General features: G+C 57.9%; 1 protein-coding gene and 1 long non-coding RNA gene across 11 annotated transcripts in view; one reads left to right on the plus strand and one right to left on the minus strand.

Moving 5' to 3' along the window:
- Positions 1 to 1125: 1125 nt before the first annotated feature.
- Positions 1126 to 22949, minus strand: part of ZNF710 (zinc finger protein 710) — a 63580-nt gene continuing 41756 nt past the window's right edge. For 7 of the 10 annotated variants that reach the window (XM_070266382.1, XM_023649851.2, XM_070266379.1 and 4 more), the window contains 4 exons: positions 10304 to 11792; positions 8057 to 8248; positions 7384 to 7558; positions 1126 to 3812 (listed from right to left, as the gene is read on the minus strand). In XM_070266382.1, the coding sequence (XP_070122483.1) occupies positions 3643 to 3812; positions 7384 to 7558; positions 8057 to 8248; positions 10304 to 11764 (1998 nt within the window). In that variant the 5' untranslated portion in view covers positions 11765 to 11792 and the 3' untranslated portion in view covers positions 1126 to 3642. Of the gene's footprint in view, positions 3813 to 7383; positions 7559 to 8056; positions 8249 to 10303; positions 11833 to 12277; positions 12396 to 22949 lie in introns of those variants that run through there. The other 3 variants (XM_023649815.2, XM_070266357.1, XM_070266362.1) reach the window with 2 other exon arrangements.
- On the plus strand, positions 15124 to 18504 carry LOC138923979 (uncharacterized). Its single transcript, XR_011438397.1, has 2 exons — positions 15124 to 15312; positions 18323 to 18504. It is a non-coding gene; the product is annotated as an uncharacterized lncRNA (long non-coding RNA).

Below are 22949 nucleotides of genomic sequence, written 5' to 3' on the forward strand. Positions count from 1 at the left end.
CCCAGCCAGGAGCTACCTCTCCACTCTCCTCCACAGCCGCCTGAGGCTGGGGGTGGGGAGGGTGAATGGGGGCCCCCACGCAGTTGAGGCCATTGGGTCCCAGGCTTGGGTTCATCTTCACCATTCTTTGACAAAACTAGAAAAGTTAGGTTATAAAGATGCTGGAAAGCTGACTAGATCCAACTAAAGGGTCATCTTTTACGCAGGGGTTGATCATACAGTCATGCGCCGCATAACAACGCTTTGGTGAACGATGGACCGCATACAGGCTGGTGGTCCCATAAGATCAGTACCATAGAGTCCAGGCGTGGAGTGGGCTGTATCCACTAGGGTTGTGTAAGTGCACTCTGTGATGTTCGCATGACAAAATCGCCTAAGGGTGCATTTCTCAGAGCAAATCCCCGTCGTTAAGCGACGCATGACTGTAATGTACTTTGGGTGTTAAAATGTCCTGGGGAAGAGTTGTGTCATCTTCACTTGATGAAATAAATACTTGGCAGCCCACAGTCCATTTCCCAGATTTTGGGGGAACTCTCACGGCTCCTGAAACCCAACACGTGGGAACCTGGGTAGCTTTGAGATGGGCTCTAGCACCCCCCCCCCCCCACACTGGTGGCCCCCTTCCGTTCCAACAACCGCTCTTCCTCAGTAGTCGCACCCAGCTCCCAGCGCCGTGGAAAGAAAAGCTGGTGTGCTGGCTCTGCTAGGCCCAGCTCCTGCGGGGAGGTCCAAGGTTTCCAGCCCCTTCTTGCTCATCAGTCGCAAAGGGCTGGCAGCTCCCCAGAATGCACAGCCTCAGAAGCCCGGTCTGGCATTGTGAGCTGGCGTCTGTCCTGGTGCTCTGTTGGTGGGTAAGGAGGGGCAGTGGCTTTTCTCTGCAAGTGGTGGGAATTCTGGGGGGGCTTGGCCCATGCCCCCTCTCCTGCGCCTGGAGCAGGTCGCCGTGGCAGCCTGGCCCTGCAGGTGGCCATTCCAGTGCGAGGCTGGTCTGGGTCTCCTCCAGGTCCTTGCAGAGTGATGCCCCGCTGTGTGGGGCTGGGAAGCCTTACTGACAGTTTATTCCGGGGGAGGGGTGAGGACCTCGTCCCCAAGAACCATGGGAAGAAGCACCCGCAGTCACCTCACTAAAGAATATCCATTTATTTATAATTATTGCTAAGTAAACTTCTCTTTTTAAACAGGAACGTAAAAACACAGTAGGGCTTTGCACAAGTGGAATTTCTAAACAGTTGGTTTGTATACATGTCAAAATAAGTTAGAATGGAATTCGTCCAGGAGTTTCCAAGTCACCCAAGAGGCCGCGTGCGCCTCTCTCGAAAAGGTCGGGCAGGAGTGAGGACGGGAGCCTTGCCGAGACCACCCCCCGGCTCAAGTCGTGAGTTGTGCTGCTTCCTTCTCGAAGTTTTGCCCAGGTCCAAGGCACAGGGCAGGGGGGCGTTCAAGTATGGAACCTCGCAGAGGGCCGCGCTGCTGGCGGGGCGGGGTGTAGGGGGGGAGGAAAGCCCCACCCTGGGGGCCAGACCTTCTCCCTTGGGTTGCCAAGACCAAGGCCACTGGGCTGGCAGGAAAGAGGAGGAGGAAGGGGTGGAGGTACAGGGTTCTTTTTGGTACCAGGGGACAAAGACGTTGTGGGAAGAGGTAGTTTGCAGGGGACGATGCTTCTGCTCAGCAGGAGAAAATGTCTTCTACAGTGACGGCGTCACTGCCACCTGAGGGTCATCATGGCGGGCACCTGGGAGGCCGGGGGGCCTCGGGGTCTGGAGAGCCACACTTGGGAAGAGGCTCCCATGAGCCCCCAGCCCTCTTGTTTGCTGCTTCACACCAACTCCAGCAGAGAAGGAAGAGGCCCCTTGTGCTCCCCCTCAGACCTGATCCCGGCCACCCTGAGGCCTAGCTTGGTCCTTCACTAAGGACACAGCCTGGGGGGGTAGCTGCATTTCAAACTGGTTATCCCACCCCTGGCTGTTCCCCCCCGCTGCCTGGTTTCTGGGCTGAAGCTGGTGGCTTCACCTCCTTCTGTGCCTTTGGGGACGGCCCTGCCTGCCCTTCCCCTCTGAGGCCTCAGGAGGTGAGCGGGCAGGAGTCTGGGTGCCCTGGCATTCCTGAATGTGCTATTTCACTGCCTTGGGCCTGTCTGGGGTTCCAGGGACAGGAGCTGGTGTGGGGACAGAGGCAATGAGTGGGCAAGCGAGGGAGCGAGCCTCTGGCTGAGCAGGATGGAGCGGCCCTGGCCACTGCAGGGGTGATGCAGAGGGTCATCAGCAAGAGGGGCCGGGCAGGGTAGGGGGAGGGCCCGCTCAGCCCTGCCTCTCTGGCCTCCCGTCCTGGCCGCCTGAGGCTTCCTGCTAGCAGCTGCCCCTCCAGGCCCGCGTCCTGCCTGGCCAGGCCGCTCTGGGTGGGGGAGGCACAAAGCACGCACAGCACACAAGCAAGCTTCCGCTGGGGAAAAGAAAATGATCTCCGTCAGAAAAGATAATAGGTGACACAGAATTGGAAGGGAGAAAAAATAAATTACCTTCAAAATACCCCCATTGCTCAAAAAAATTGTTTTCTCTATGGTTTTCATTTTCCTTTTTATATATGTTGCTCTTCCCGGGGAGCCTGCTGACTCTTGGCTGTCCCGTCCTCAAAATGGATACTTGTTTTAAGAAAATACTCCAGCCCCCCTCCCCGCATACAGGTGGTCTTCGGCCTCCTCTGAGGACAGCCCCTCATGATCCCTTCACTGTGCCCGGCCCCTCACTCAGGGTCCTCCGTCTGTCTGTGTTATTAGCGCGTGCCTGATGCAAGGCGCATCCCGGCTTTGTTCACTTTGGGGGACCCTGGTGTGGTGCCCCAGTTCAAGACAGAACTGGATGACATTTGTTGAAATCCACGTTAGGGACACCTACTTCCAAACAGGGCTGTAAGACGGGGGCCTTCTGGGAGTTGACTGGAGAGGGTGTTAGCTGGGGGCTGGGCTGTACCCCGCTCTCCTAAGGCCAGGACTGGGGTGCATGCACGCCTGGCTCGAGGAGGGCGCGGGAGGCACCAGGAGGTAGAAGGCAGAGGGCGCCACCTGGCTGGCTGAGGACGGGGGCGGGGGCTCTGGGGCCGGGGCTTTTTGGAGCCCAGGGGCCGGCGGGGGTGCGGGGCAGTGCTGACCAGCACAGGGGCTCAGACATCCTGAGAGGCAGGCGTCGGTGCAGAGGAGGAACAAGGCATGGCTCAACGATCTCTTGCCCCAGCGTCGGGACCCTGAGGAGCCGGCAGGAAGGCCCTGCCCACACTGGCTGCCCCAGCTCTGCTGGGCCCGGAGAGACCTGAGAACCTGTGCCCTTGTCACTTGTCCCCAAGTGGCCCCCATCAGCATCTCTCCCATCCGCCCACAGCAGCAGGCCACGGAGACCCAGACCGGGCCTCCTGTGTCATTCTTCCTTCCCTGGAGCGCCTGGGGCCCGGGCCCGGTTCACAGCTGAGGCCAGTAGTACAGTCTCCATTTGGTCTAGATGTCCCTAGTGGTGCAAACGGCTGGGCAGGCAGGCAGGGCTCAGGGCAGTGGGGCAGTAGCTTGTTTCTCGCCGCGGGCGGGGCAGCCCGCAGCACGTGGTCTCACCCCCACACCCCGGCGCGCCTCGCCCGCTTCGGGCAGCCCAGCTTGTGCTATAGCACGTTGTAGTAGGCCATCTCCTTCATGGCCTGTTCGGTGAGGACGCTGGCCTCGGCGCTGCCGTCCACGCCCGCGTAGGCGTAGGCGTTCTCCTCGAAGTCCTCCATTTCCTGCTGGCTGTCGAGCTCCGATGGGTCAGTGCCCGTCAGCTCCATCATGGGGTCTGCAAGAGAGGGGCGCAGTCAGGCCCGGAAGCCGCCCCGTGGGCAGAGCCAGCCACTCCCACATGGGAAGCAGATGGCCTTTCTGAAGAAAAGACTTCCCGGGCATGGCTTCTAGAGGATTCTCAGCTGCCTCTTGGCCTTCCTGCTCGGGGAGGCCCCAAGGCTCCTGTGGTTCCTTGGATGGGTCACTAGAGCTGAACCCTGAAGCTGTGTGTGGTGCGGGGCGGGCGCAGGCCCAGCCTTGAACTCTTCTTTGAGTCAGGCTTCTATTGCCCTCCTAAGTCACTGAGCCCGAGTTCCGTACTCTCTGCAATGTCTCCCATTCGTCCTACGACCCGTAGTCATTTGCCACATGAAAGCCTGCCGCTCTACGTCATGTCTCTGTGATGCCACTCATTGAGTACCTACTGCGTGCTAGGCCCTTCACACACAGGATACCTGCATGCTCGCGGCAACCCCCCGGAGCAGAGCAAAAGGAAGTTCAGAGAGGTTAATCAGCTTGCCAAAGGGCACCCAGCAAGTGCTGTTGTTTTGATCCACTGTGCTGCTTTGCCTCCGATGGCCGCAGGGAGCTGGTTCTCTGACCTCCTGCCAGCATTAGTGCTTTGAACCGGTCCTACCCAGTGCTCTCCTCGGGCCTCGCTCTCCAAGGACGCACGCACACTGAGGTAGGTTAAGAAAGATGCACGAGGCAAGAACTCTAAGAGGCTTCTTGTGATTTTATCAAATAAAAATCCTGTTGTAAAGCTCTTAGTGTTAGAACAAAGCCAGAGGGAAAACGCCACGGAGGTGGCCTAGGGCTGTTTTCCAATGACTCACAGAGGGAGGGGGCCCCGTCCTGTCTGGGGACCCTGGGAGGCTGGCAGGCAGGGGCTGTGGCTGAGCCCCGACATGCGTTCTGCCCCGGTCCACCTAGATGCGATGTGTTCTGGCAAGCAGCAGACTCAGCCCAGCGGGGGGCAAACTCATCTGCAATTGAGACCCACTGGTCTGAGGGTAATCCCACTTCTTGCCACTGAGTGGTTCGGGAATAGGAATGGGACCCAGTTCTGGCCAACGAACCATGAAGAAAGGCCTGCTGGTGAGTTCTCAGAATGCTCTCATTGGTTTCATAGAGCAAAGGAGAATAGGCTCTTATTCTCCCACTGGATGAGAACAAGGAAGCACATTGCTCTGCAGGCCACTGGCAGCCATCTTGTGACCATGAGGAAGATCACAGCTAATGCTGTGGAGAGACAGAGGGAGCCTCAACCTGATGTCACTGGTGAGGGGCTGAATCAGACCCAGAAAATGGCCTGGACTTCAAGTCATTTCTTAAGTCTGTTTCCTTATTGTTTAAGGCAGTCTGAATGGGGTGTCTATTACTTGTGCCCAGAGCATCTGACACACTGTGAGTCTTCCTGACAAGAAAACAAGGCCAATGGTCTCAAATGTTATAGACCCTAGGCGCCTCTTCCTCCAACCCAAGTGCCAGACCCTCATATCATGCAGCTGATTAAAAACAAGCTAAATGGAGCACCCTGGGGAAAACTTCTGGATCTCTGTTACCCTGCTTTGTTTCTTCATTGACTCTATTGGTCCTGTCCAGCTGACCCCAGGAAATAGTCTGTACCATTTTTTACAAGGACATCGACCCACCTCCCACGTGACAGTCCCGGAGTTTATTAGGTGGTTCCATCTAGAGTGTACACGGCCTTCCTCATGCACGAGCGTCAGCCTGGGCTTCTCAGATCAAGCTTACACGCAAGAGGCAGGCAGACTCGGGTCCCAGCTGTTCCAGCACCATCCCCGCTTTCCTCTCTGTCATCTGGCTCAGACAGGGAGAAGACATCCCCCTCCTGCCCTGAGATGGAAAGAGCCTGCGCCTTACCCACCCCCAGGAGCACGGGCTCTGCTCTGGTCTCTCCGCGGGGTTCGAGATATGGCGGGTCCTCTAGAGGAGTGGCTCTAGGTGTGCCAACTCTACGGCACATAGAATTACCTAAAGTGCTGAAAAGTCCTGATCCGGGGCTGCGTGCCAAATCAGTTACATCCGGATCTCTGGGGTCGAGACTGAGGCGTCAGCATTTTAAAAAATTCCCCATGTGCTGCCAAGTCTGAGAACCAGTCCTCCAGCGTCTAGATCAAAGGGTCTCAAAGTGAGGCCGTTGACCAGCAGCTTCCGGACGATCTGGGAACTTGTCGGAAATGCAAATTCTTACCCACCCCACCGCAGACCCACAGACTCAGAAGCTGGGGGCGGGGGGGGGGTTGGGGGGGGAGGTCCCGCAATTTAACAAGACTCCTCATTATTCCGATGCACACTGAAGTTTGCAAACCGCCTTCTAGCTCCACGCTTCTCAAACGTCACTGTGCACACACGTCACCTGGGATCTTTCTGGAATCAGACTCTGATTCAGCAGGTCTAGGGGAGGCTGAGTCTGCAGTTCCAGCGAGATCCCAGGGGATGCCAACGCTGCTGGTTCTCGTACCTCATTTAGAATAGGAAGGGGCTACAGAGAGCATGGATGAGCAGCCAACAGGGTTTCATCCTCACCCACGAGAACAGAAAACTGAGCAGACCTGTTTCTGCCAGAAAACCCAGGCCATTACTCGTCAGCTGCTGCAGAACCCAATCAGGGCGATTGCAGCCAGCCACTGACAACTGATCGACTGTTAGCGAGTAATCTCCTAGGGGCAGGTCAGCTCCCCGGTTATTGGCGAGGCCCATCCCCAGCTAGTTTGTCTGAGAAGGAGCATCAGAAAGTCAAAGAGCAGCAGACTGTACAAGGAGCCTTCCTGAAGTGCCATGGGCTCCTCCTCACAATAAGGCCAGAGAGGCTAAAGTTCTTCCACTACTGATGAATGTCGCAGGGAGAGGCTGTCGCCGACACTTAGGGATGATAACAGCCCATGAAACCGACCGACTGTAGAGGTGGGGACCCTCTCGAGTATGCGCATTACGTTCTCTTTGGCAGGCACTATGAGGAGTGTGACTGACTGTGTTACACTCTTTGCCTTGGCTGCTGGGAAGCTCACAGCTCCCCTCTGCATGTCCATAGGACCTCCCATGGTACACTTGGAATTGTGACCTTACCTGGCTCTCCCTTATCTTTCCAGTTGTCATTTTCCCTTTTGTTACTTTCTTTCCCATCCATTTATTTTAAACGTCATCTCGTAGTAATGAGATGAAGTGTCCGTCACCTCCTGTGTGTTGCAGTCTAGGGTGAGTTACCTAACTCCTGACTTTCAGTTTCTGCATCAGTAGAGTGGGGATAATGAAAGGGCCGACCTCTGTGAGGGTCCTATGAGTTAATAAAGGCCTGGCACACAGTTAGCACTCAATAAATGTTAGTAGTTATTTTATTATTATTGTTTATGTGAACTCACTTAAGTCCTTTGAAGGATACACAAATATCCTCTCATTATCACCATGACGGCCCTCCCGGGTGCCCCCTCCCCAGACCTGAGCCCACCCCAAGGAGGTGTCAGGCCTGGCCAGCCTCCCCACCCCCCTGACCGGACAGGAGGCTCCTGAGTGTCCCATGATGGTACTGCTCCTGCTCTGTCCACTGCGCATGGCCCACCCACCTTGGCTGTCCAGGCCGATGTCCATGACGCCGTGCTTGACCTTCATGTGCCGGCTCAGGTTGCCCTTGAGGTTAAACTTGCTGGAGCAGTAGGGGCACTTGAAGGGCTTGCTGCCCGCGTGCAGGTGCATGTGGCCCAGCAGGTTGTACATGCGGTTGAAGGACTTCCCGCACACCTGGAACACACCAGCCAGCACCTTCAGCCTGTGCGGAGCCCGGCCTCCCCAAACCCCAGCCCACTCCCACTCCATGGCTGGGCTGGAGGCCCGTTCGCTATGGACGGCGCTCGCCTTGTCCTTTCCTATGTGACACCAGAGGCCCAAGAGGCTGAGAACCAAACCACCCCTTGCTGGCCACCATTCCTCTGGGTCTGCCCCACTCCCTCTGAGCTGGAGCTATCAGAAACCCAGGGCTCAGCTCTCTGACTGCACTGAGTGCCAGGCCTGGGCTCTTTCCCTGTGGCTGCACTGTGACCGTCACCACCCCTGAAACTCTGAAAAAACACAACTTCAGCAGCTTGTGGGACCTGAATCCCCCACTGTCCACTCCAGCCCCCAAAGCCCAGGCGGTTTCACTCAGCCCAGGCCGGCTCTCGGTGGGTCTCAGCCGCTGCAGTCCAGCTGACCGGAGGCCGCCCGTGGGGAAGTCCCGCCTCGGGCCCCGCGGCCTGGTACCTTGCATTTGAATGGCTTCACGGGTGAGTGGACAATCATGTGGGTCTTGAGGGTTTGCTTCTGCACGAAGGTCTTGAAGCAGATGTGGCACTGGTATGGCCGGACGCTGGTGTGGATCAGCATGTGCCGCTTCATGTTGGCCTGCAGGGTGAACTCCCGGCCGCACACCTCGCACTTGAACTCCTTCACGCCCTGCGGGGGAGGGAGGGGGGAGGATGGTCAGAGGCACGCAACGGGCACGGCCTCTGGAAGTGTGTGCATAGGGACCGCAGCGTCAGAGTGTGCGCAGTTCTGGGAAATGACTTCCTGGAGGGTTCTGAACAGGGACCACTTAATTAAAAGCACTGGGAGCATGTCCGCTTAGGGGCAGGACCGCTTACTCCAGGAAGCCTTCCAGTAATAGGTAGAGATTGGCTGGGTCTTATTGGTCCTACCCACATACCTGCTGTCTCCTGCCCACCAGGGCAGGTGTCCACACAGGTCATTCATTCATTCACCAGAGCCCATCCACTGACCCCTGAGTGCTTTCCAAGCCCCCTGGTGATAAGAACCACCTGCAGCTCTTGACCGCATAGCCGCTCAGGCGCTCCCTGGAGACTCCCACTCAGTGGGCCCAGGGAATTTCAATCCCAACATGGCCCCAGGTGATTCTTATCATCGATGAAGTTTGGGACAGCGCCCCCGGAGACAAAGACTCCGGGGAGAACCCTCTGGTTTGGACTGTCAGCACGCTTCTCCATGGAGGTGAGCCCCGAGCAGGAGAGGTGCTGGGCACAGAGGGTGCAACTCATCGTCTGGGGAGGAGAGCTAGGGCACAAGCTGCGGGCTCAGCTCTTTGCTGGCTAGTTCAGTAGAACCGCAGTGGGACAGACACGTTTCTGTGGTCACAGCCGCTGGCCCCATGGCTCTCTTGGTGCAAAGTCTCGTATTACAACCTAATGGTTTCCACGTCAGTTTCTCTTAGCAGACGGGCCACACGTCTTGTACACTCACTGGACACATGGAGGATGTGAATGACCACCAGGGGGCCCTGCCCTTTGGGAGCTTACTCTGTAAGCGCATGCTATGCACACTGTACACATTTAGGCTGAGGGCAGGGACGTTTTCAATTTTATTAGCCTTTGACTTTTGCTTTCAGCTTTTCTTCACAGTCTCACTTATCTTTCAACAGCTTGTGGGCTTGCAGGGATTTTTAAGTTCCCTAGTAGAGAAGAAAGATGGCAGGTCTATAGCACATGTACTTGTCACTCTCCACGCTCACCCCTGCAGGCATTAATAATCAATCATCTGGTTTCCAGCCAGCCCCAGGTTCGGCCTCAGAATCCTTCTTAACATCACACTCTAGGCAGCTACACCAGGTGACTGCAGGAGCACCTGCAATGAAACCTACACATCATCTCTGCTCTAGCGGAAAAAGTTCCCAGGGCTGGGGAAGGCTGCAGGCTTGGCCTGGCACGCTGCTACTCCCTCGCTCACTGTAGAGTCCACCGGGAGAGGGAAGGACACAGTTTGACCTGGAGCATCTCTAAGGCTGCCATGACGGAGAGAGGAGGCTCTGCACACTCGGCTTCAAAGCGTGAAGTGGGTTGGATTTCGGGTAGAAACCACGGCCAGGCCGAGCGCCAGAGGGCGACTGTGGGACCCGTGAGCGAGCAGAACAGTGTTGTTCAATTTTCCATCACCACAGACCGTTTTGCCGGGTTTAGCCATATTCCAGACCCAATCGGACTTTTCCATAACAAACATTTTTCCTTACATTTATTCCCTTTAAAAAGGAAATATATTCAGCTTTTTCTTAAAGGGAAGTCACAGGTTGTGAGAGGTGTTTATAGTTAGGAGGAGCAAAGGAAGCCCTCTGGACTTCTGACCATCTCATCCGTCTCCCCGTGGCATCCCGGCCTCGGTCCTCCCATCTATAAAGCAGGGAGGGTAGGTGACTTCAGTGGTTCTCCAACTGTGTTCCTTGGGGCCTGCCAGCATTCCGCAAACATTTCCCTCAAAAGGTTTCTTAAACAAGTAAGGTTTTACTATTTCAAAAGCTACCGTCAATTATATTTTTTCCTAATGCTCATCAAAATAAATACGTAACTGTAAAAGTAAATGTTCCTCCGTGTACCATGTATGTTACCACCTCAGTGATCTCATCCGGTCCTTCGGGAAGCACTGGATGAAAGGCTGGAGGAGGAGAAGGCAGCGCCCCCATGGAGGAGCCCCTGCGGGCCAGGGCCCCGCGGGAGGAGGCCTTACCTTGTGGGTGAGTGAGTGCTGCTTGAGGTGGTGGATCTGGCTGAACTCCATGCCGCACTCCGTGCACACAAAGGGCCGCACGTTCTGGTGCTTGAGCATGTGGTTCTGCAGCTGACTGCGGTAGTGGAAGGACTTGTCGCACTCGAGGCACTGGTAGAGGGTGGGGCCCTGGTGGGAGGCCAGGTGGCGCTTGAGCTGGGTCAGGGTGGAGAAGTCCAGGCCACACTCGACGCAGACGTGGCAGCGGCCGCTCTCGTGCTTCACCTCGTGGGCCTTCAGCTCGCTGGGGTAGGCAAAGCCACGGCCGCAGAAGTGGCAGCTGTAGGGCTTGACCTCCGAGTGCAGCAGCATGTGGCGCTTGAGGTGGCTGGTCTGCGTGAAGGCCTTCTGGCACACCTGGCACTTGTGGGGCCGCGTGCCCTGGTGCGTGAGCAGGTGCGTCTGCAGGTGGCTGGGCTGCTTGAAGAGCTTGCTGCAGTGCGGGCACGAGTGCGGCTTGATGCCGTTGTGGCCCAGGATGTGCGTCACCAGGTTGTACTTGGACGTGTAGGACTTCTCGCACATGCGGCACTGCCAGCGCTTCTGGCGGTCGCCCGCCTCCACCAGGTAGGAGTCGTCGATCTGCACGTTGATGTCCAGCCGGTCCAGCTGGGCCTTCTTGTGGCGCTCGGCCGTCGAGCCTGCCGCGTCCGCCTCGAACTCGGCCGGTTCCTGCCACACGAAGCCCTGCTCCGGCTTCACGGGCTCCGGGGACTCCATGGCGGGAGCCTCGGGGTCGCTCAGCGGGGCCAGGGGCGCCGGCTCGAAGCCGCACTCTGACGGCAAGGCCTCGGGCCCGGGCAGCGCCACGCCGGGCTCGGGGAAGCCGTGGCGCGCCGGCTCGGGGAAGCGGGGCTCGTAGGCGGCGGCGGCTAGTTCGGGCCGGGGTGCTCGGGCGGGAGGCCGCGGCGGCCGGGGCTTGCGGCTGAAGGCGCTCAGGTCGATCATCTTGACCGCGCTGCTCTGCACCAGGGCCTCGCAGCCGCCCCCGGCCGCCTGCGCGGGAGCCTCCGCGGGGCCCGCATCCTTGTCATCGCCGGGCACGGACACCTCGTACACCTCCTGCTCCTCCTCCTCCTCCACCTTCTCGAACTTGACCTTGGGCACCAGGCGCACGGGCGGCCGTGTCTTCCGCCGGGTGTGCTTCTCGAAGGCCGCCTCCACCTCCAGCACCTCCTCCTCCGCCGGCTCCTCCAGGGCGCGCCCGTTGCAGGCCAGCTGGTAGACGTCGGGGCCCTGGGTCCTGGGCTCCCCGACAGCCGCCCCGGACAGCTCAGGCCCCAGGTCCGGGTAGAAGGCTTCGGCGCTTATGGTGGCTCCGAAGAGCTCATTTTCCGAGACCAGGCCCAGCACGGCAGCCTGAGCCAAGGACAGCACCACCACGGCATCGGTCTGTGTCCCTGAGTCCATGAAGCCCTCCATCCCTCGGCGGCTGGCTAGGAGGGCATCGCTGTGGGAGCAGAAGGGAACGTCACTACGGCTGCTCGGCACTGCACAGACAGACCACAGACAGACACACATTCAGCAAGGGCTCGGCGACTTCCGGTGTCTGTCCCTGACCACTTTCTACTCCTGCCTTGGGAACAGGACACGCTAATTACGCGGAGCAAGGACACCCTCTGTGAATCTGACCATCTCTATCTCCTAGGGATCCGGAGTAAACCCTGCCGGCACACCCCCCCCCCCCCCCGGCTGGCCTCAGTCTTCCCATCTGTAAGGCAGGGAGGGTGGGTCTCATCAGTGGTTCTCAAACTATGTTCCACGCATCCTTCAGGAGTGCCTCAAAATTCGGATTCAGTGTCGCAAAAAAATATTCTTCTATTTTTAAAAACCTATTTTAGAAAACCCATCTACTTAAATGTAATATAGACTGCATTCCTACACATTCAGTTGCCCTGCTGGCTTTGTTGCCAAGGTAATTAATTTTGCACAGACCTTGAGACTGTACGGTGAGGTGTTAACCAACTGTCACCATCTGCGACGGCTTGGCCATATAAACGAGGTGTTTGGTTTAAAAAAAAAAAAAAAAATATATATATATATATACCAGGCAAAAACAAGGCAATGCAAAAAAATAAACTAGGTGGTGAGGCCAATCTCAGAGGGCACTCCTCACCTGTCAGCCTGATGCTAAACGTCTGTGGCGGTCACCACAGGTCATTGTTCTTGATGAGCTAAACGTTATAATTTAAATATTTAAATTTATACTGATGGGAAAAACATAGCTTTTATCTGATTTGTACTGGAATTCTAGGTAAGATCTGATTGGAAAGAAGGGCTCTGTGATGGCTAACATGTCTGAGACAACTGTTGGGAAACGAATGCTAAAACCAGATCCCAGGTTCATGGTCACGCTCTCTGATCTAACCACTTCTTCTAAAAGAGCCAATGTGCCCACCTGCCCAGGTCCAGACCCCGGGCGCTTCCTGCCTTTCTCAGGGCTACAGCTGTGCCTGTGAGCTCTGCAGCCTGGCCTTCACACGCCGCCGGGTCCCCCACCCCACTGAGCTCCTGGCTCCTCCCACCAGCCTCCCAGGCTTCTCCCAAACTCCACCTGTTCAGGGCCTCCCCAGGACTTTGGTGGCCCAGGGAGCAGTGCATCCCGGATGTGGGAGGGCCTCCTCCCTGGCCTCGGACACTCCTTGTGATTGGACCCCCGCCCCCAGCTCAGCGCCCCGCATGTCAGAGGCGCTCCATGGAGAAGAGGAAAGACATTACTGGGGTGGCTCCTGCCCGCCTCGCCTGCTTTCCTCCCAGGACCGGGGTCAGGCACATGGCCCCGGCCCTTCCTCAGGAAACCGGCGCCCGGCCTGGTGTCTCCCTTCCCCCACAGCCCAGCGGAGCTTCCCCTTCCTGAAGCCGACTAAAAATAAAATACCCTAGACAGGAATTCAGCCTCCTTGAAAGGGACACTAAAGATTAAACTATTAAGCTGAAAGTGGGGCTCTCGGGGAGGGGTGAGGTGGAATGGAACCTCTGACACCAGTCCATCTGGAACAGGCTGGAGGGGCTAAACCTGACTCAGAGACCACGCCCACCCGCCCACTGGAAAGAGCACTCAACTGGGAGTCAGCCAGCTTGGCCACAAGTCTCAGCCCTGTCATTAACAAATGACTAAGCAAAGTCACTTCAAAGTCACTTCTGAGCCTCAGTTTCCCCATCTAATACATGGGGATGAAGACACCTCCCCATGGAAGGGCTGTGAGAGCCCGGAGGACAGGATGTGGGTGAAGGGGCCCCGATAATTCTAAAGCCCTCGGCAAGTGAGGAATCACTGTTATTATGTCTGCCCCGATCTTGGAAGAGGCCGTTTCTGATGAGAGCCACAGAGCGGAGGCAGTTCTCCATTCTGGGGTCCCAAATTCAGCAAAGGTTTGGGTGATTCAGCAGACATCCTCCGGGGACCAAGAACTCATTCATTCATTCATCCGTCCGTCCGTCCATCCATCCATCCATTCATTCATTTGTGTGAGAAGTATCTGCTGAATCACCGCCATGGGCAAGGCCCTGTGCTGGGAGGTGCAGGGCGGAGGAGGCAGGGTCCCTGCCACCTGGAGGCCATAGAGGAGGCCCCTGTGCCCACCACAGCCACCCAGTGGGAAGCGGCACTGCCTTGGCCGCAGCGGCCTGTCTGACACGGCGCCGGCAGCCCCCGGCAGCAGCCCTCGTGTCGGCTGCGGGTTTGAACAAACAACAAACTCGGCATTTTTTCTGGACTTCCCCAAAGGCAGGCCCAGCAGAAGGGAGAAACTGGCCTTCAACAGTGGGGCCCATGCCAGGGACTCAGCCCTGGATTCCGAGTCCAAATCCAGGCTTTGCTCTCTTGTCGTTCGGCGCATACCCCGCCGTGTCCCGAGCCTCAGTTTCCTCGTCTCTATGAAGGGGTACGCAGTGCCCGAGTGCGTGTAGTGAGGAGACGAGGTCAGGCTGTCAGTGTGGATGTTAGTTCCCTTCCCTGTCTGTTCCAACCGAGCCCCAACACCCGGCACCACCCCCTCCTCAAAACCTCAAGGGAAGGGGAGCGAAGAACCATGAACATGGCTCCATCGGTGGAGGAGCCCACGAGAAGTCAGGCAGCGCCTGCCAGTGGGAGCTGGGCACAGGGCTGGTGTGGTCCCCTGCAGGGAGGGGCATTTACCATCCCTGTTAGGAGGGAGCTCCTGAGCGTGAAAGGGACCACTCCTGACAATCACACCAGGACCCCTGGTGCAAGCCGAGCCTGCCCCCCGCTACCTGGCGAGCCCTCCCTATGGGGACAGGCGGGCGGTTTTGACTCTGGTGCTGAGGACTGGAGAAGGTGCTTCTGTGTCTGGGTGTGAAAGGGGACCTGCCCAGAGTCCGTGCCCCTGTGTGATGCATGCCCAAACTGGGGGGACATGGGAGTGCCAACAAGGAACCACAGACAGGTGGAAGGGCCAGCTTCCTCTTACTGAGTGCTCACAGGTCCCAGGCGAGACATTTAATCCTAACAACAACCCCACTGGGGGTGCAGGTGGGTGTGGTGTGCACCCCATTTCACAGCCCAGGAAACGGGTCTAAGTGACATGTCAAGAGTGCCCTGTCAGTCAGGGGCAGAGCTGGGCCTGCCCCTGGACCTGTCTGGCCCTGTCGCCCTGCTCTGCTCCTTCGGCTATGCTACCTGGGAGGTCACGTCCTGGCTCTGGGCCTGGCCTCCTGGCTCACAGGTGCCCCTGCCCACCCCAGATTACGAGGAGCCAGTGGGAGCGCGTGGGCAGGCCCTGGGCAGACTGCGATGTGAGGCCTCAGGCCCGTTCCTGTCTGGCTGGTCCAGGGGCCCACCCAGACTGGGGAACTGGAACCCCCAGAGGGCAGCCAGAGGGCCCCCTGGGTCTCCACTCAGACAGCACTTCTTCCTGAAGGCTTCATCCAGCATCTGCCAGCTGGCCAGGCAGGCCCCTGCTCCCTGTTACAGTGGATGCCACCTGCCCGACCGGGACACACAGTGCCCTGTAAGCACACCTTTAATGGGGCTTATGGGGTGGGCTGGGCCTCATGTCCATGTTGCCCGGTTCCTGGGGCAGGGCGGCCAGGCAGGCCGTGCGTGCGTGTGCATGTGCGCGTGTGTGTGTAGGAGGGAGGGGCTCTGTTTGTGGAGACAGAGGCCAAGAGAAAGACGAGGGAGGGAATCTAATTTACCTGCATTTCGCATGCGTGCTCTGTCTGTCTATCACACAGAGAAATGAGCAGTGGCGAGCCGGGCTCTGCAACCCCGGCATCACTATTCCTCCTCTGGGCCATCGTTTTGCTCTACCGCCCCCTCTGGATCCTTCTCACAAGCTCCAACCCTCCTGTTTTACGCCCTGGCATGGAGCTGCCCAGGGCAGGAGGAGAGCCTGCCAGGTGCGCACCACCTGTGTGCTGGGGTGCCCCCCAACAAGGCCCCTTTTTGTCATCTGCTGGGGGGGGGCCCTTGAGGCCCCTCCCTCCCCAGGGTAAGGCCTCTCCCTACTCCTGGAGCTTGGGTCTCAGAACAAAAGCTCTCCACAATGTCCAAGAGGAAGGGGAGCTCAGACTGCCCGGGGCTCTCCAGGGCTCGGGAGGGGCGTCCACCAGCAGGGACGCATGGGCCTCCTGCCAGGCCCCCTCGGTCCCCAAGGGGAAGAGAAAGGAAATGGCAAAGGCAGGGAAATAGAGTAGCTGCCTGATTGTAGTTTAAAGACTTGTGCTGGGAGTGGAGGGGGGAAGGGAGGCCACAGCAGAGAGAGAGAGAGAGAGAGAGAGAGAGAGAGAGAGAGAGAGAGACAGGGAGCGAGGGAGGGAGGGAGAGGAAGGGAGGGAGGAGGAAAATGAAGAGACAGGGAAGGGGGAGGGGGAGTCCATGAGACAGGGGAGGGAAGAAGGGAGGGAGAGAGAGAGGCTGAGGAGGCCAAGAAACAAAAGCAGAGGAGGGGGAGGGGAAGGAGGAGAGCGGAGAGAGAGGAGGGACTGTGCGGTGACACCAGAAGCCCAGGGCTGGCCTATTTCCCAGGGCTCAGCATCACCCGCTCTGGGGCCTGAGGGCTAGGCCAGCCCCCATGGGGAGGGACCCAAGTCTCATCCTCTGAGGTCCAGAAGGAGGCCTGTGCCACCCGCGCAGGGACCTGGGCCCCCCAGAGGCCTCCCCTGTTACTTCATCTACTGCTCCACTGGGGTTCCTGTGAACAGTGACACAAGCTTGTCAAATGAATTAACGAGTGACTTGTTATGGGCAAGCCACCTGACCCCTCAGGATCTCAGTTTCTTCATCTGTAAAATGGGCACAAGAGGCTTCTTGGAACCTCAAGGGTGGGTTAACCTCTAGGTTAACCCTCAACGCCCTTGGCCTACCTGCCTGTCATCCAGGGTCCCTCCCTAAGACCCCCTTTTCACACCCCTGCTCTCAGGGGAGGGTCGGGGAGCTACAGGCGGCCAGTGTCCCTGGAACACAGACGGTGGGACAGAGCTCTGGTGGGTGGCACTTGAGGCTGGCGGGACAGGAGTCATTTTGAAGAAAGAACCAACAGGACTTGGTGACCACCTGGCTATTCTTTGACTCACTCCCACCCCCAGGGACATCTCAAAAACCAACTGAAGACATGGCAACGCGCTGTGGCTTCTGCCAGCCCAGCCTTGGGATGTCACCAAACATCCTGTGGTCGACTTGCTTTAATGGCGATTTTTGAGAGCCTGCTCCCCAGCACTGACTCCTCGGGGCCCCGGGCATAGGCTGGGAGGACAGGTTGCCCCTGGGCCCTTCATGCTGGCCTTGAATCACCAGGCGGCTCAGAGGCTGTGGTCTCCAGTCCTGCAACTGAATCTTTCTGCCCATCAGCAGCTGTACTGTTGCGGGGTGTGTGTGTGTGTGCATGCATGTGTGTGTGAGCCTTGTGTCCCTGGGAGCCCCAGGCCTTGGGTTGGGGAGAAGCTGAGCCTGGAGTGGGGCGGGACAGGTAGCTGGGCCCAGGGAGGGGAAAGGAAGTCCTAGGGGTTCACAGGGCTGTGAAACACTCCTGGGACTTCAACGTGCGGCAGAACCACCCTCTTTGTTTCCTCTGTGCCCTCCTCGAGGCAGCCTTAAAGGGAAACCCCCGGGAAGGAAGAGGAAGCGAAAGCAAAAGCTGGAGCCTGTGCAAACCTCAGGGCTCCTTGCCACAGTCTCACTTCTCCCGGCCCACAGGGCCTCACTCGACTCGGCAGCGCGAGGCCAGCGTGATGGGGCGTCAGGGGTGCGGGCAGGGCGGCCGGGGGGGACGGTGTGAGTCTCTTCCTTACAGGATTCTCTCTCTGCCTCAGCTTCCCCTTTTCTCTGTGGACAGATTTGCTGAGCCCCGCCACCAAGAGCCAGAGTGGCTGGGCCACTGACACACAGCTACTAACCCACAAACCACACGAGGGCCTGATGCTCACCATGCATAGCCACTTCTTTTTATAGATAAGGAAACTGAGGCCCAGGGAGGGAAGGGACTGGTCCAAGGTCACACACAGAGACATTGGCAAAGTAAGGACTAGAATGCAGGTTGCTGGCTCAGAAGCCCACACTCAGCCACACGGCCTAGACGGTGGAGTTCCCATGCCTTAGCTGGCTGCCCAAGGCTGTCCCCAGACAGGCTCTGCCTGACCCTCCATCAAGGCTTCCTGTCGCTTTGCACCACACACACAAACACACACACACACAGCTGTCTCCTACCACGGGGCCTTTGCACAGGCTCCTCTTCTAGGACTTGCCCTTCCCTGCACTGGGTGAACATCCCTTCATCCTTTAGGACTCAGTGCAGGCATTGCCTCCTGGGAAACCTTCCTCAGCCTCGGGGGCGGGGTGAGGGCCTCTTTCACAGCCTGAGAACATGGGGTTAATTGTATGTGCAGACTGGGCTAGGCTGTGGTGCCGTTGTTGAGTCAAACACTGATCTAGACGTTGCTGTGAGCCATTTTGTTGACGTGATTAACATCTATAATCAGCTGACTTTAAGTGGAGCGAGTTACCCTCCTTCTTGTGGACAGGCTCATCCAATCAGCTGAAATCTTGAGAGGAAAACTGAGGTTTCCCAGAGAAGAGAGAATTCTGCCTCAAGACCGTCTCACAGCAATCCTGCCTGAGGTGCCAGCCTGCCCTGCAGACTTCGGACTTGCCAGTACCCACAACTGTGTGAGCCAATCCCTTAAAATAAATCTCTTTCTCTGCATATGCGTCCTCCGGGTTCTGTTTCTCTGGAGAACCTGACACAGTCACGTTGATTCATGACTGTATCTGACTGTGGGTCATCTCCCCCACCAGACGGTCCCCTCCAGAGGACAGGGTCTGTAGGGGGACAGAGTGGGTCCAGCAGAGGAGAGAAAGATACCAGAGTAGGGACAGGGGAAGAGAAAAAGCCAATGGACCCAGAATGAAGGGACAAATGAGACCCACGGGGAAAGCCTTGCCTGAGAGGTCTACACAAGGTTTGCTCTTCTCTGCCCCTTGACCTGCCTCCCCTCCAGGACAGTGCTGCCTCCCTGCCAGGGGTGGCCTCCAGGCTGCACAGAGAAGGGCCTTGCTCTGGCAGAGTCCCCAGGGGCTGGGCCCAGGAGCTCTGAGCTCTTCACACCTGACACCCTTGCAGGCAGGACAGTCCCTCCCACAGCAAGGCCTCTTGGGAGAGCCCTTCCCCCGCTGATCTCCCCGGCCTGGGGGCTCCTAGACCCATCCTGGGAGGGCTTGGCTACCCTAGAGTGGCCACTGGCCCTGGCTCCACAGGGTCCAAATGGCACTGTCTGATTAGAGGACCAGTGCCCGAGCCTCATCCCGGGCCAGTCAAACCAGAATCTCTGGGTGTGGGGCCTAGCATCCCATTCCCCAAAGCTCCCCAAAGGGTTCTGAGTTTCCGAATTAATTAGTAAGAGCTGATGAGCACTCTCATAGTGACCTGGCCTTGAGGGTGAATTAAGCGTGCCCCCCCACACTGTGAAAACCGTCCCCAGGTGGGCTCCTTCCTCCCCCTCCCCTAAGGCAGCTGCCGGACCCCCAGCCCAGGGCTGCCCAATGCAGCCCCCCCCGTCTCCTCCCCAAGGCGGTTCATACAGGAGCTGAGCCCAGACCTAAGGCCGGCGCCTCCCCACACCCCTGAGTGACTCAGGCCAAACAGCTTCCCCTCCTGGAAACACAGCCAAGCATCGAACCTCACACCCTCGACGATAGGAGCAGAGCCCAAGGAACACGCAGAGGTGGGGTCGGGCACAAGCCCGAAGGCAGAGGCCCTGAGGGAGCGGGGGTGCCCCCAGGGGAGGATGGAGGCACCCTCAGGGGTCCCAGGAGCCCTAGACCCTTCAGGGGCCCTCGCTGTCCCCGCGTCCTGAGGAAGTTGGGTGGGTCCCTGATCCTTGCAAAAAACGAGCCTGCCCAAACTCACCAGGCATCCGCTGCGCACATTCCCGGGGCAAATGCCAGCCACCTGCAGAGCCACACACAGCACCCGGGCAGCTGCCCCCGGGGCGGGACGGAGCCATGAGGGCCCTCTGACCTGGTCCCCAGGAGCTGTGGGCCTGGCATTCTCCGGCTGACGCCTCACATGCCCCCCGGGGCAGACATGTCTGTTTCTTTATCACAAAGGAGGGAAGCGGGGCTCTCCCACAGCAGGACAGTGGCCTCCCAAAGGCCCCTCGCCCTGGCCACTTTGGCTTGTACCCTCAAGGTGGGTCTTGGAATCCGCAGGGCTTCAAGGAACTTTGGGGACCCTCCTGTCCCCAAATGTCATTTTACAGATGTGGAAACTGAGGCCACAAGGCTCACACCCCACGACGGGGACTAACCCGAGAGCCCTTGATTCCCGGTGTGTTTCCTTCCATCCACGTCAAACAAGGCGGCCACCCCACCCAGGATCCCCACCAGGCTGCCAGCCTGCAGCCAGTCCAGACACCTCACCAAGGTCCTATAAGAGCTTGCTCAATTGGTCTCTGCCTACGTGGCATCTTCACAGCACACCAATGGCCCCTTACTCATCCCCCTCCATCCACGCAGGCTTTTGTCATTTTCTTTAACAGACTTTCCTGTACGCACACCCTTTTCACATGCTGTTCCCCGTGCCTGGAATACTCTTCCTCGTCCCTCATCCTTCAGCTTTCGACTCAGGCATCACTGCCTCAGGCTGGCTTCCCTGACTCCCTTCTCCCCAACCACGTCTGGTCCCTCAAGCTCTAAGCAGTGATAAGTTCAATACTTTTCCTTCTCGGACCTTGTCACATGTTTAATGATAGATTCAAGTGTATAATTGCTCGCTCAATCTCTGGCATCACAGTTAGATCAGAGACTCCACAAGGCCAGGGCGGAGAACCTGTCAGTATGCTTGCCGCTGTGTTCCTAGCAGAGTGCACACAGAGAAGGAATCGTCGCCCTTTTTGAGAAGACCCATATTTGAGTGCAAAGAAAAAAAAAGAGGCCCCTCACTGAGCCCCAGGTGGGAACCCCCGCCCCCAGCCTGGACTTCCTGTCTCTGAGCTTCAGGACCAGTGCCTGTTCCCAGGGGAAGGGACAGCAGGCCCCATGTTTCTGGAAGGCTCTGTGTGTTTCCTGCAATTCCAGAAGCAAAAAGCACATTTGTACCCCAAACAAGTACATTCTGCTGGACCCAAAGATGACCAGCTGAATGTAACAGGGGAAAACAAACAAAACTCGGGCTCACAAGTTCACGGGACAAAGACAAGAACCACAGATGAAGAAACACCAGGAGCATGGACTGGGCTTGACCTCGGTCAGGCCCTGTGATGAGCACACACGTTTCCAGGTTTCCACGCAGCCCTCTGGGGAGGGAGCGCCATTTCCATCCCACAGCTGTGGAAGGTGAGGCTGGGTGGAGCAGACCCCAGCTGGGTCAGCCCAGGGTCCAGGCCCAGCTGTCTGCACGCTGCCAGCTCTGGGTGGGGATGAGCTTTCTGGGTTCCTGTCATCTTCCCCTGCTGACCTCAGTTTCCCCACAGGGGGGCCTGATTCTGGGAGCCCCTCTGGCTTCCCTTCCTCCTCACGGAGCCTCGTCTCAGGCCCCTCCCACACTGAGCCCTCTGCTTCTCCATCCCGTCTTCCTCTCCCTCCATTCCTCCCCTCCTTCCGTTTCCGTGGCAACCCCATCCTCCTCTCTGCCGCTCGGTCCTGCGTTCCCATCTCTCTTTCCTCTTTCATCTCTCCCCTCATCGCAGTGTATGGTCCAGATCCCCCTCTGTCCTCTGCTTCTGGTCTCTCGCTCCCTTTTACTCTCCTTTTATCTCCTTCAGGGTTCTCTTGTCATCTCAGGGCGACATTTATTTATCTCTTGCTTAAAAAAAAGAAAGAAAGAAAGGAGGGAAAAAGAAACCCATTTCATCAGTCCCAGCCTTCTTTCTCTCAGGTCATCTCCAAGGGTCAGACTCAGACAAATCCCAGAATGGACCCCCTGCCTGCCACCATGCGGGCTCTCTATTGACCACAGCTATGGAAGGGAGGGAGAGAACACACAGGTGGCAGGTGTCCAGGGGGTGAGGGCTCACCCTCGGGACTTGGCCCTGCTTCCCTGAGGCCGGGCTGGGGGAGACCCTGGAGGCCCCCTGAGGACAGAGCAAGGCAGGACCTAGAGGGTGGGCTAAGCCAGGCCCAGCATCCTTCCCAGTGCTGGCCCAGCAGGAATCCCCCGCAGTTCAGGGAGAGCCCACCCACCCACGGCTCTGTGCTCCTCCTCCAGGCCCCACCTTGCCTTGCCGGAATGCGTGAACAAGACACAGTGCCTGGCCGCTGGCCCGGGCACACAGCGGATGCTCAGTGTACCCAGCTCCCCACACTCCGAAGCTTGTGGGCTCTGCTAACTGCATCTGTGTCTCCACAGTGTAAGGCAGAAGTGACGGTTGTCAGCAGCTTTCAATTTCCTTTCAGCCATCACTTACTGAGCTTCTGTCATGGACCAGGCGCACGATCCAGGCCACCCAGGGAGATGGGCATTTTAATTTTCATTTTACAGATGAGCAAACTGAGGCTTGGCAAGGCCATCACACGTAGGAGGTAAAGGCAGGATCTGAGCTGGTTAGAATCAGGTTTCTCCCCTTTTACTTCCTTCTTCCTGTGTTCAGGGGAGGGGAGGGTCACACGGACCCCTGGGCCAGCCTTCTCAATCCCTGCTTTCTACGTTTCTGTGTTTAATCTGGAGTGATCAGAAGCGACAGGAGAAACAAAGAGATTTACCACAGAAAACCAGGCAAGCCGATTATGGCTGTGGGCCCAGCATCCCAGTGACAGAGAAGAGATGGGCTGGGGGAAAACGGGAGCAAGTCTGCCAGGAAACGAAAGTCAAATGGAGAAGAAGGGGGCCCTCACCTTCGGGAACCTTGCAGGCCGTGTGAGCATCTGCTGGAGTTGTGACGTGCTGCTGGGCCAGGGGGAGGTACCAGCCGCCCCTAAGTCCCGGGACCCAAAGGCCCCGCTGGAGGAGTTCCCGCCTGGCCCCGTTGGGTGCAGCTGGCAAGGCCTGGCCCCAAGATGCTCTGGGCCTGCCGAGCCCTCAGAGGTGCCAATGACATGACAGCTCTGCCTCTCCCCTAAAAGGCTGGCTTAGCACCTCAGGAGCCCCAGGAGCAGGCCTGGGGAGGAGGAGAGGGGAAGCAGCAGAGATGGGGGAATGGGGAAGAGCCCCTC

This window comes from Equus caballus, chromosome 1 (genome assembly GCF_041296265.1).
Source record: "Equus caballus isolate H_3958 breed thoroughbred chromosome 1, TB-T2T, whole genome shotgun sequence".
Classification (NCBI taxonomy): domain Eukaryota; kingdom Metazoa; phylum Chordata; class Mammalia; order Perissodactyla; family Equidae; genus Equus; species Equus caballus.